Consider the following 10,801-nt stretch of genomic DNA (forward strand, 5'->3'; position numbering starts at 1 on the left):
TCTAATAGTGATCTTGAGATGCTATGACCCTCTAAGACTCGACACACTAAAGGAGACATTCTACTCCACATGAGTTGCAAAAGGTTAAATGAGGAGAAAAATAATTAGCCCAAGTACTCAGAAGTAGAATCGTAGAAGAACCACCATTTACAAAGTTTAAAAAAGGTGACTAAATAGTGGTGTTAGTGGGTGAGGCAAAAAGAAACACTAGGCCAATGAACCCATCAAGGGACCTACTAAGGTCAAGGAAATCAACTTAGCAAGGAAAAGGGACATGCCCCGACCTATGTTCATAGTTGATGATGAGCTAACTGAGGAGGAAGAGACCAATCTCATTTGTCTCTTAAAAGAGTTCTCTGATGTAGTTGCATGATTCATGGGAGAGTCGAAAGGTATTAACCTGATTATTATGACCCATAACATCCCTATGGTTCTTGATGCAACACCAGTAAAACAAAGACCATGTAGCATGAATCCTAAGTATGCTTATGTAGTAAAAAAGGAGATCGACAAGCTCTTGCGTTTTGTATTCATTTACAAGATTGAGCACACAGACTGGGTTTGAGTGTACATTAACTACAAGAAAATCAATGCAACGATGAAGAGAGAGAACTATTTTCCTTACACACATAAAGAACATGTTTCTTGGAGGGTTCTCAATATACAACCAAGTGTCCACCTAGATGATAGACACAAAATGGCATTCACAATATGGAATGGGGAGTGTTTGCTGCCATAGTCATACCATTTGGGCTAACTAATACCCTTACTACCCTCCAATATTTAGGAATGAAGAGCTAGTATTGAGCATTCATGCATCCAACCCTCAATGGATATGAATTCAACCACCTCCAGCTCTAGGTAGATTTCAAGCATCTTATCAAAGGAGTGCTTTAAATAATTAAGTCCCCGCTAGAAGTTACATGGACATGTATCCTCAAACTTCTAATGGATAGCAAGGCTTTGTTAAAATAGAATTCTGTGATAAGATAATTTTGATCAAGTATAGTGGGCACTCATCTTCCCCTTCAAATTTAAAGGAGTGGATATCTAAGTTGGAGTCATATTTGGATATCTTCCTTAGATCAGATGATCAAAAGACACAGGTTGCTACTCTTCACCTAAAGGGTTTTTCTCGTATATGGTGAAGGTATGTTAAGAGAAAAAACTAGTAGGTTGAGACTTAGAAAGATGTCAAGGTATCATTTTAATAAGTAAAATTGTTTTAAATTTCAATGCAACTTTTGCACCTATTGCTTTTTTTTTCTTATGCTTTGCTTTTTTTAAGGCACTAGAGGGAGAGAGAGAGAGAGATTACCTAGGGTTATTGAGGGCTTGTGCAATAGGAGGGAGTAATGGTGTCATTAAAGATATAGAAGAGTCTTGCAATTAGTGTTCTCAAGTGTGACAAATGCAAGGTTTTTCTAGATTCAAATGAGGTCAACGAGATCTCTATGGCACAACTAGCAAGGGATGGATTTCATGGAAGGCCCATTTGAGATCTTAATGCCAAAAGAAAAGGTTGTCACTAGATATAGCTCATCACACTAGATATGCTAAAAGACATGGTACAAGATGGAAGGCCCATTTGAGATCTTAATGCCAAAAGAAAAGGTTGTCACTAGATATAGCTCATCACACTAGATATGCTAAAAGACATGGTACAAGAGAGGCTAGGTTTCCCCGTATAAAATACTTAGGTTCAAGTGTATACCATAAGAAATACTTTGGTTCATACATATTTGTGTTCTTTATCATCTATTGAGAAAGTACAAGCAAGCATGAAAGATTAACAAGTAAATGTACCATGACATGTATATGAAGGTTAATGGCAACATTTTCAAAAAGATATATGTGCTTATGGAGAGTATTCACAAATCAAAGGTTGAGAAAGCTCGCAAGAAGACTCTCATCGATTAGTTTGAAGCTCGCAAAGAAGACGCTCATCGATTAGATTGAAGCTCGCAAAGCCAAGAACAAGGCTAGGAGGAAACAATGCCTCATACAAGGACTAGGGTCTAAGACAATAATGCTAACAGCTATAGCTCCTATTGTCTTTGAGGCTCTATCGAAATCCAATAAGTAAATTGAAGATATCATTTTTAGCATGAATATTCTATCATCTTCCTTCACTTCATTTGGACTACGTGTGGACATCTATCTAATTATCATCGATTAGTTTATCTACCTCATCTTCCAACTCTTCAATCTCTATTGTCTAGTCTAGCTTTGCCATATACTTCAAAAACACGTCTATCAACTTATATAAAAAACTTTATTTCTCAAACTAAATTACTATGAAGACACAAATATATTGCAAAAAGCTTTCAAACATACACCTTTCAATCTAATATTATTGATTGCATGTATTTCACACACTTCAATGCCAATGACTATCCACTTACATATGCCTTTTCCCTTGTATTCAAAAACTATAGGAAAAGAACTGTAGTTGAAATAGGTATCATCCGACATAATAATAAATACATTAATCAATAATAAACACTTGACAATAGATAGTTCTCATTCCATTATAATTGAAATTACTTAAAACGAAAGAAGATACATCAAAGCCATAAGCTATAAAAAGACTGTGAAGTAAACAAAGTTAACGAGTTTCTAAGAGAGCTATAGGAGTCTCTTCTAATACTTTGGTTTGGGGCTTTAATATTTGGATCTTCAAAGTTAGTGTTCTTGTGAAGAGGTGAATGATAACTAGTCCTACGCATTGCACAACTATCTTTCTTCTCTTCTTAGTCCTTAAAATATCAATGTAGACCTCTAAAATTGTTCCCACGCTATCATTAGACAACTTCATTTTTTCTCCTTTAGGTGGATTTTCCTCATCTTGCTTTTTGTCATTTGGTTTTCAGTTTCATGTAGATGTTGCCTCACTTCAAGTATTGTCTACTTAGACTCATAACTAGGCTTCTTCAATGTGTCCTCTCTACCTCCCATTGGATGTGTTAATTCCTCTACCATACAGTGGGCCTTCTCACTACTATCCATGATACTAGGCATTTGTTTTCATGATGCACCTTTATGCCCTCCACACATGCAATATCATTGTTAGGCTTTTGAGAAGACCCATTGTAGGAGTTCACTACACATATGACAAAGCAATAATATTCATCATTAAGTTATCTAAACACTCCAAGAAAAGAATGTAAAAAAGACTTTCAAAGTATTACCAATGCCATTAAATGGTGATCAGAATGTTGGTTCAATTAGCTCTTTCTCAACCTTCAAGGGAAAAACAAAAAATAGTGGAATAATAATGAGCAGCCTACTATAAGGTGTTCAAACATATATTACATGCACTTTTGTCATTCACATGTGCATTAGTAGGTGCTAATAATATCAATCTATCATTCAATGGCTCTTCAAGCCATGGAATGGACAATGGAAGTAAGAAGTACATGTATCCTAGGTCGATGTTATTGGAGGAGTTACCTCCTCGAATCAACAAAGAAACCATACAGGAACAAGTTCTTCAACATGTTTGCACAACATGAATACCTCGACTCTAGATGCTATTCCTCAAATCTTTAAGAAGTGAAAAAAATGTGAAGGCCCACACATAGGGCAAGCCAAAGGCATATGATTCCACCCAAGCGAGTCCCTTGTGAACCATGGGTCCCATCGCTACACAACATTCTCTACCCAAGTAGCATCGCTTATATGCATTTTCCTCATCACATGCATCATCATCTACCTCGGGGTTGATAGACCTAGAAAGGGCCCATAAGTCATCATGCATGCACATAAGGGGAATTTAAGGAAGAAGACGATGGTGACATGTATACCTATGAAAAAAAAATCCAAAAGATTATAGTGAGGTTATCCTTTTGGAGCCCTCGTTTTCTTGCCTTATTTCTCTCTTTGGCAAAGAACCCCAAGAAGGCAGGTGAAATTACCAATACCCACCTCAAATTATCTAATAAACAGAATCCCAAGACTTAAACTTGACCACAAGTAAGTGCCAACCTAATTTATAATTGAGTAATGTTATGATAGAAAGAAATAAAATGCATACAATGCCATTTGTAGGGTAATTTCAAGAAAGCATTATGCTTTTCACAAAGTTCGTGTCACTAAACATTCGACGATTTAGGCCTATCGACGGCCTGGATTTTTGAAGAGCTTGAAGAACACGTGTGAAAGGTCCTTAGCCTACCATGGGAGGCCGCTCGACGTGGCCGCTGCCATTTACAAACACGCGGACACGGTCCTGGCGGAAGTCCATGGTGACCATCGAATCCTGAGGCACCACGTGGACGGTGAGGCGCGGGTTGTCCTGCAAGATCTTGGCTTTGGCCTCGTCGCCGGGGGAGCCAACCAGCTCCGGCCAGCTGGACCGGGAGGGGGGCTGGTTCACACGGGACGTCAACTCCCGCCACGCCGTCTCCTCTGCGGTCACGGTAGGGATCAGATCTCTCTCTCTCTCTCTCTCTCTCTCTCTCTGTCATTCATATTCATTGATATACATATGTGCAGACCAAGAAGACTGAGATCGCATGAGAGAGACAGGCTCTCTCTCTCTCTCTCTCTCTCAGAGGCCAAAAGAAAGCAGAGATCACAAGAAGATCGACTTACCTTGATGCTTCTGTGCGCTCTGATCAGCCATTTTCTTCTTCTTCCTCGCTTGTCTGACGAGACAGTGTCGATCAAATGCAGTCGTTAGATAGCATGTATCGAGAAGTTAGTAGCCTTGATAAAGCCGTTCTTATAAGAGCCTTTCCTCCCCCGGCCGGCTCTTTTGTCTCTTTCATACCGAGTAGGGTGGGTCGCTTAGGTGCATTCCCAGCTCCCAAAGTCTTTTTTTCCCTCCTAGTGGAGAGCCCCACTCTTTATGCCCAAGCAACCTCGATGATTTACAACTTCCTTTTTTTTATAGTAGAGAATCTCTTTGTCCTCTCTCTATTCTAATAATATCTAGAGTTATGTAATTATTTGAAAGCCAAATAGTTATATGGAATAGTTGAGCAACGAAAAACTAGTTTGAGGATTAACCAAACAAATCCTTAGGAAGGTATGCATTGCTATTTGTGACATTAGGTCAAAAGGTTGCATGCAATAGTTAACAAATAAAAGAACAAAACCTTAGCAAGGTATGAGTTTCTATTTGTGTTACATTAAGCAAAGCTTGAGATACATGTTGGATAATTGCACACCTTATGGCAAGGTTGGAGAAGCACTCTCATTTCATAAGTAGTAGACTAGCAAGTGTTGAGAATAGCAAATGATGCTTGATATGTATGGCCATAGAGGCTTGCCCATAAGTGGCTTTGTATGGAAGATAGACATATGATGTATGCTCTAGGAAAAGATGATAAAATCCCATAAGCACAGTGAGGTACAATGGTACTATGTGAAAGCTATATAAGCATGTACTAGACACTCATTTCAATTTTCACTTTAAGTCACTTAAGATTGTGTTTATGAGTCACAAGCTAATCTATATTGGAACCTAATTCACTTGAGTTACAATCTTTTCTCTCTATCATGTATCGATTCTATGATTTGTGTATACCATAGCCAACTAGCTTTAGATCTGTGTTTTTTGACATGGTATCAGAGCCATGGCAAGCTAGTTCTAGTGTCATTAGTTAGCCACATTCTAATGTAAATGGATAGTACGAGTTGAGCCTACCTTAAGGCCCTCTGCCATATCCATATCCATATCTTAGGCCCATTTTCTCTACCTTTTATCTTAGGATCTATTGGAGTAGCCACTTCCATCTTAAACTTAGCAACAACAATTGATGTAACAAGCTTCAACTATTCATCATTGTGCTTTATTCTCTTTCACCGAGTCATCTCATATCTACATATAGATGGAAGAACTGTGAAGGAGCAGTGAATCAAGGTTACTGTTGCACGGGAAGAGAAGTGAAAGAGGGTGTTCTCAACAAAAGCGCAAACAGAAGCTTTAAGTATTTGACAAGAAAACAAATGAATGTCTATACGAGGATAGATCCTCAAACTACTGAAGTGGCAGATCTAAACAACGTAGTAGCTGGCATAGTTTGAGAAGGTTGTAAAGGTTTTTCTTCTTAGAAGTGTGCTTCTATTAACAAACAGAGAAAAGAGAGGAGTTTTTTTTTTGTGGAGTGGTAAAAGAAGAGCTCAAAGCTCCAAGGTCCAAAACTATCTATATATCACAAACTATCAAGGTGTCTAGACACCTATGGACGGGGCTCCACATTGTCACAACCTCCCCCTGCCTATTGCAGCGGCGTACATAGCCTCTACAAGCAGAATCTCGGGCTCTAGCAAGGCCGTGTGGTGTCAACCTTGGCTACAACATCTCTGCCTCCACCAACTACCAAGCTATGCCATGAAGCTCACCCCTCGCGGAAGACATAACACGCTATGCTTACCACTATCGACACCTACAAAACCACAACCTGCGAGACAATAACAATGCCGCCTCTTGTTGAAGCAACTTGCCAAATTCGTCGCTTGCTACATTATTTGTGTTTTGTTTATTTCTAAAGTCTAAACTATAGGTTGAAAAAAAAGCCCTATCTCAATCTCTCCTTTCACGCTCAAGCTAATTCTTTCAATGTGTGTTCACACTTCAAGCATTGATCAATTGGTTAAGTTCTCTAGTTGTGATTCATACTACTTGTGTTGGACTATTAAACATCTGCAGCATATTGACCTCGCTTGAAACTAGATACCATTCACACTTACCATCAAGTGTCCTTTGAGACTAGCATTGTGTACCTTTTCAATATTTGTGAAGCACCTTGTGCGAGGGATTAGACACTACCCGAGTTTACTCACGGCGGTAAGACCTTCCCACATTTGGCATGATTTGTTTGCAACATGCACATGTGTCTAGCTTCAAAAGAAAATCCAATGCCATGTCAAGCCGTTTCAGTAATTATCTATCCATTGAGCCAAATAAAATCCAAAAATTCATGTATCCCAAAATTCATCTCATGTATCAAAGTTTGTCCAACCAAGCCCGTGCACCCACCATCAGTGTGTTCACTTGTAAAAGCATGAAGCAAAACAATCTTGTCAAGAAGACTGAAGCAAAAAGAGAAGTACCATGCACCAACAAAAGGGATAAGAAGCACAACAAACAAAAAGAACATGAAGACAAAGAAGAAATTTGAAGAATGCCAAAGAAGCATGAAGAAGAAGATACTTTTCGCTGCTAAAAATAAAATGTTTTGCAAAAGTTTTCCATCATGGATCATGTTGTCCCAAAGTGGATCTTTCCCATACTGGATCTTGAATTCTCTTAGTGGATCTGCTTCCCATATTGGATGTAACAAACCCTACCAAAAATGTAAAGTTTCAAGCTTGACCTGACTAAGGCTGCCAAAGAGCTAGTCTCCTAGTCCATGTCCACACGTAGGGGGGGCAAATGCTAGAAGGTATAGGAACTCATCATTTGAGGGGGGTGTTGATAATAGAAAATGATCCCTGATATATATGCCCATAAGTGGCTTTGTATGGAAGATAGACATGTGAGGTATGCTCTAGGAAGAGATGACAGAATCCCATAAGCATAGTGAGGTACAGTGGTACTATCCAAAAGCTATATAAGCATGTACTTGATACTCATTTCAATTTTCACTTTGAGTCACTCAAGATTGTGTTTATGAGTCACAAGCGAATCTATATTGGAACCTAATTCACTTGAATTACAATCATTTCTCTCTATCATGTATTGATTCTATGTTTTGCATCCACCATAGCCAACTAGCTTTAGATCCGTGTTTTTGACATGGTATCAGAGCCTTGGCAAGCTAGTTCTAGTGTCATTAGTTAGCTGCATTCTAATGTAAATAGATAGTACGAGTTGAGCCTACCTTAAGGCCCTCTATCATATCCATATCTTAGGCCCATTTTCTCTACCTTTTAACTTAGGATCTATTGGAGCAACCACTTCCATCTTTAACTTAGCAACAACAATTGATGTAACCAGCTTCAACTATTCATCATTGTGCTTTATTCTCTTTCACGGAGTCATATCATATCTATAGATAGATGGAAGAACCGTGAAGGAGCAATGTATCAAGGTTACTGCTGCACGGCAAGAGAAGTGAAAGAGGGTGTTCTCAACAAAAGCGCAAACAGAATCTTTAAGTATTTGACAAGAAGACAAATGAATGTCTCTACGAGGATAGATCCTTGAATTACTGAAGTGGTAGATCTCATCAGCGTAGTAGCTGGCATAGTTTGAGAAGGTTGTAAAGGTTTCTCTTCTGAGAAGTGTGCTTCTGTTGTCAAACAGAGAAAAGAGAGGAGTTTTTTTTTTTGTGGAGTGGTAAAAGAAGAGCTCAAAGCTCCAAGCTCCAAAGCTATCTCTATGTCACAAACTATCAGGGTGTTTGCCTACGGACGGGGCTCCACATTGTCCCAGCCTCCCCCTGCCTATTGCAGCGGTGTACATAGCCTCTATAAGCAGAACCTCGGGCTCTAGCAAGGCCGTATCAACTCCCTTCCTGGCCAATGTGGTGTCAACCTTGGCTACAATATCTCTACCTACACCAATTGCCAAGCTATTCCATGAAGCTCACCCCTTGCGGAGGTCATAACAGGTTGTGCTTACCACTGTTGACACCTACAAAACCACAAACTACGAGACAGGAACTATGCCGCCTGTTGTTGAAGCAACTTGCCAAATTCATCACTTGCTACATTATTCGTGTTTTGTTCGTTTCTAAAGTCTAAACTCTAGGTTGAAAAAAAATCCCTAACTCAATCTCTCCTTTCACACTCAAGCTAATTCTTTCAATGTGTGTTCACACTTCAAGCATTGATCAATCGGTTAAGTTCTCTAGCTGTGATTCATACTACTTGTGTTGGACTATTAAACATCTGCAGCATATTGACCTCGCTTGAAACTAGATACCATTCACACTTACCATCAAGTGTCCTTTGAGACTAGCATTGTGTACCTTTTCAATATTTGTGAAGTACCTTGTACAAGGGATTAGACACTGCCCGAGTTTACTCGCGGCGGTAAGACCTTCCCACATTTGGCATGATTTGTTTGCACCGTGCACATGTGTCTAGCTTCAAAAGAAAATCCAATGCCATGTCAAGCTGTTTCAGTAATTATCTATCCATTGAGCCAAATAAAATCCAAAAATTCATGTATCCCAAAATTCATCTCATGTATGAGAGTTTGTCAAACCAAGCCCATGCACCCACCATCTTTGTGTTCACTTGTAAAGCATGAAGCAAAACAATCTTGTCAAGAAGACTGAAGCAAAAAGAGAAGTACCACGCACCAACAAAAGGGATAAGAAGCACAACAAACAAAAAGAGCACGAAGACAAAGAAGAAATTTGAAGAATGCCAAAGAAGCATGAAGAAGAAGATACTTTTCGCTGCTAAAAATAAAATGTTTTGCAAAAGTTTTCCATCATGGATCATGTTGTTCCAAAGTGGATCTTTCCCATACTGGATCTTGAATTCTCTTAGTGGATCTGCTTCCCATATTGGATGTAACAAACCCTACCAAAAATATAAAGTTTCAAGCTTGACCTGACTAAGGCTGCCAAAGAGCTAGTCTCCTAGTCCATGTCCACACGTAGGGGGGGCAAATGCTAGCAAGTATAGGGACTCATCATTTGCGGAGGGATGTTGAGAATAGAAAATGATCCCTGATATATATGCCCATAAGTGGCTTTGTATGGAAGATAGACATGTGAGGTATGCTCTAGGAAGAGATGACAGAATCCCATAAGCATAGTGAGGTACAGTGGTACTATCCAAAAGCTATATAAGCATGTACTTGATACTCATTTCAATTTTCACTTTGAGTCACTCAAGATTGTGTTTATGAGTCACAAGCGAATCTATATTGGAACCTAATTCACTTGAATTACAATCATTTCTCTCTATCATGTATTGATTCTATGTTTTGCATCCACCATAGCCAACTAGCTTTAGATCCGTGTTTTTGACATGGTATCAGAGCCTTGGCAAGCTAGTTCTAGTGTCATTAGTTAGCTGCATTCTAATGTAAATAGATAGTACGAGTTGAGCCTACCTTAAGGCCCTCTATCATATCCATATCTTAGGCCCATTTTCTCTACCTTTTAACTTAGGATCTATTGGAGCAACCACTTCCATCTTTAACTTAGCAACAACAATTGATGTAACCAGCTTCAACTATTCATCATTGTGCTTTATTCTCTTTCACGGAGTCATATCATATCTATAGATAGATGGAAGAACCGTGAAGGAGCAATGTATCAAGGTTACTGCTGCACGGCAAGAGAAGTGAAAGAGGGTGTTCTCAACAAAAGCGCAAACAGAATCTTTAAGTATTTGACAAGAAGACAAATGAATGTCTCTACGAGGATAGATCCTTGAATTACTGAAGTGGTAGATCTCATCAGCGTAGTAGCTGGCATAGTTTGAGAAGGTTGTAAAGGTTTCTCTTCTGAGAAGTGTGCTTCTGTTGTCAAACAGAGAAAAGAGAGGAGTTTTTTTTTTGTGGAGTGGTAAAAGAAGAGCTCAAAGCTCCAAGCTCCAAAGCTATCTCTATGTCACAAACTATCAGGGTGTTTGCCTACGGACGGGGCTCCACATTGTCCCAGCCTCCCCCTGCCTATTGCAGCGGTGTACATAGCCTCTATAAGCAGAACCTCGGGCTCTAGCAAGGCCGTATCAGCTCCCTTCCTGGCCAATGTGGTGTCAACCTTGGCTACAATATCTCTACCTACACCAATTGCCAAGCTATTCCATGAAGCTCACCCCTTGCGGAGGTCATAACAGGTTGTGCTTACCACTGTTGACACCTACAAAACCACAAACTACGAGA

The 10,801-nt window shown here is 39.4% G+C and overlaps 1 protein-coding gene and 1 pseudogene across 1 annotated transcript; one reads left to right on the forward strand and one right to left on the reverse strand.

Annotated features, from left to right (window-relative positions):
• Positions 1 to 1,355: 1,355 nt before the first annotated feature.
• LOC148011715 (large ribosomal subunit protein eL19x pseudogene) lies at positions 1,356 to 1,959 on the forward strand (annotated as a pseudogene).
• A 2,019-nt stretch (positions 1,960 to 3,978) lies between these two features.
• Positions 3,979 to 4,801, reverse strand: LOC148011716 (subtilisin inhibitor-like). The gene is made up of 2 exons (XM_087670216.1): positions 4,597 to 4,801; positions 3,979 to 4,410 (listed from the first exon to the last, which is right to left on the reverse strand). Exons 1-2 carry the CDS (start codon positions 4,625 to 4,627, stop codon positions 4,169 to 4,171), a joined length of 273 nt encoding a protein of 90 aa, XP_087526342.1. The 5' UTR covers positions 4,628 to 4,801; the 3' UTR covers positions 3,979 to 4,168.
• Between the last annotated feature and the right edge of the window lie 6,000 nt (positions 4,802 to 10,801).

Source organism: Lygodium microphyllum, chromosome 28, assembly GCF_053477565.2.
Source record: "Lygodium microphyllum isolate KBCC chromosome 28, Lygodium_microphyllum_v1.1.10, whole genome shotgun sequence".
In the NCBI taxonomy this organism is placed as follows: Eukaryota; Viridiplantae; Streptophyta; class Polypodiopsida; order Schizaeales; family Lygodiaceae; genus Lygodium; species Lygodium microphyllum.

What these genes read in the sequence shown, in the direction of transcription:
- LOC148011716 (XM_087670216.1), bottom strand. Translation starts at nt 4,627, where the DNA reads ATGGCTGATCAGAGCGCACAGAAGCATCAAG. An exon ending in GAGCGCACAGAAGCATCAAG is followed by an intron (nt 4,411 to 4,596) that starts GTAAGTCGATCT and finishes CCGTGACCGCAG; the next exon opens with AGGAGACGGCGTGGCGGGAG.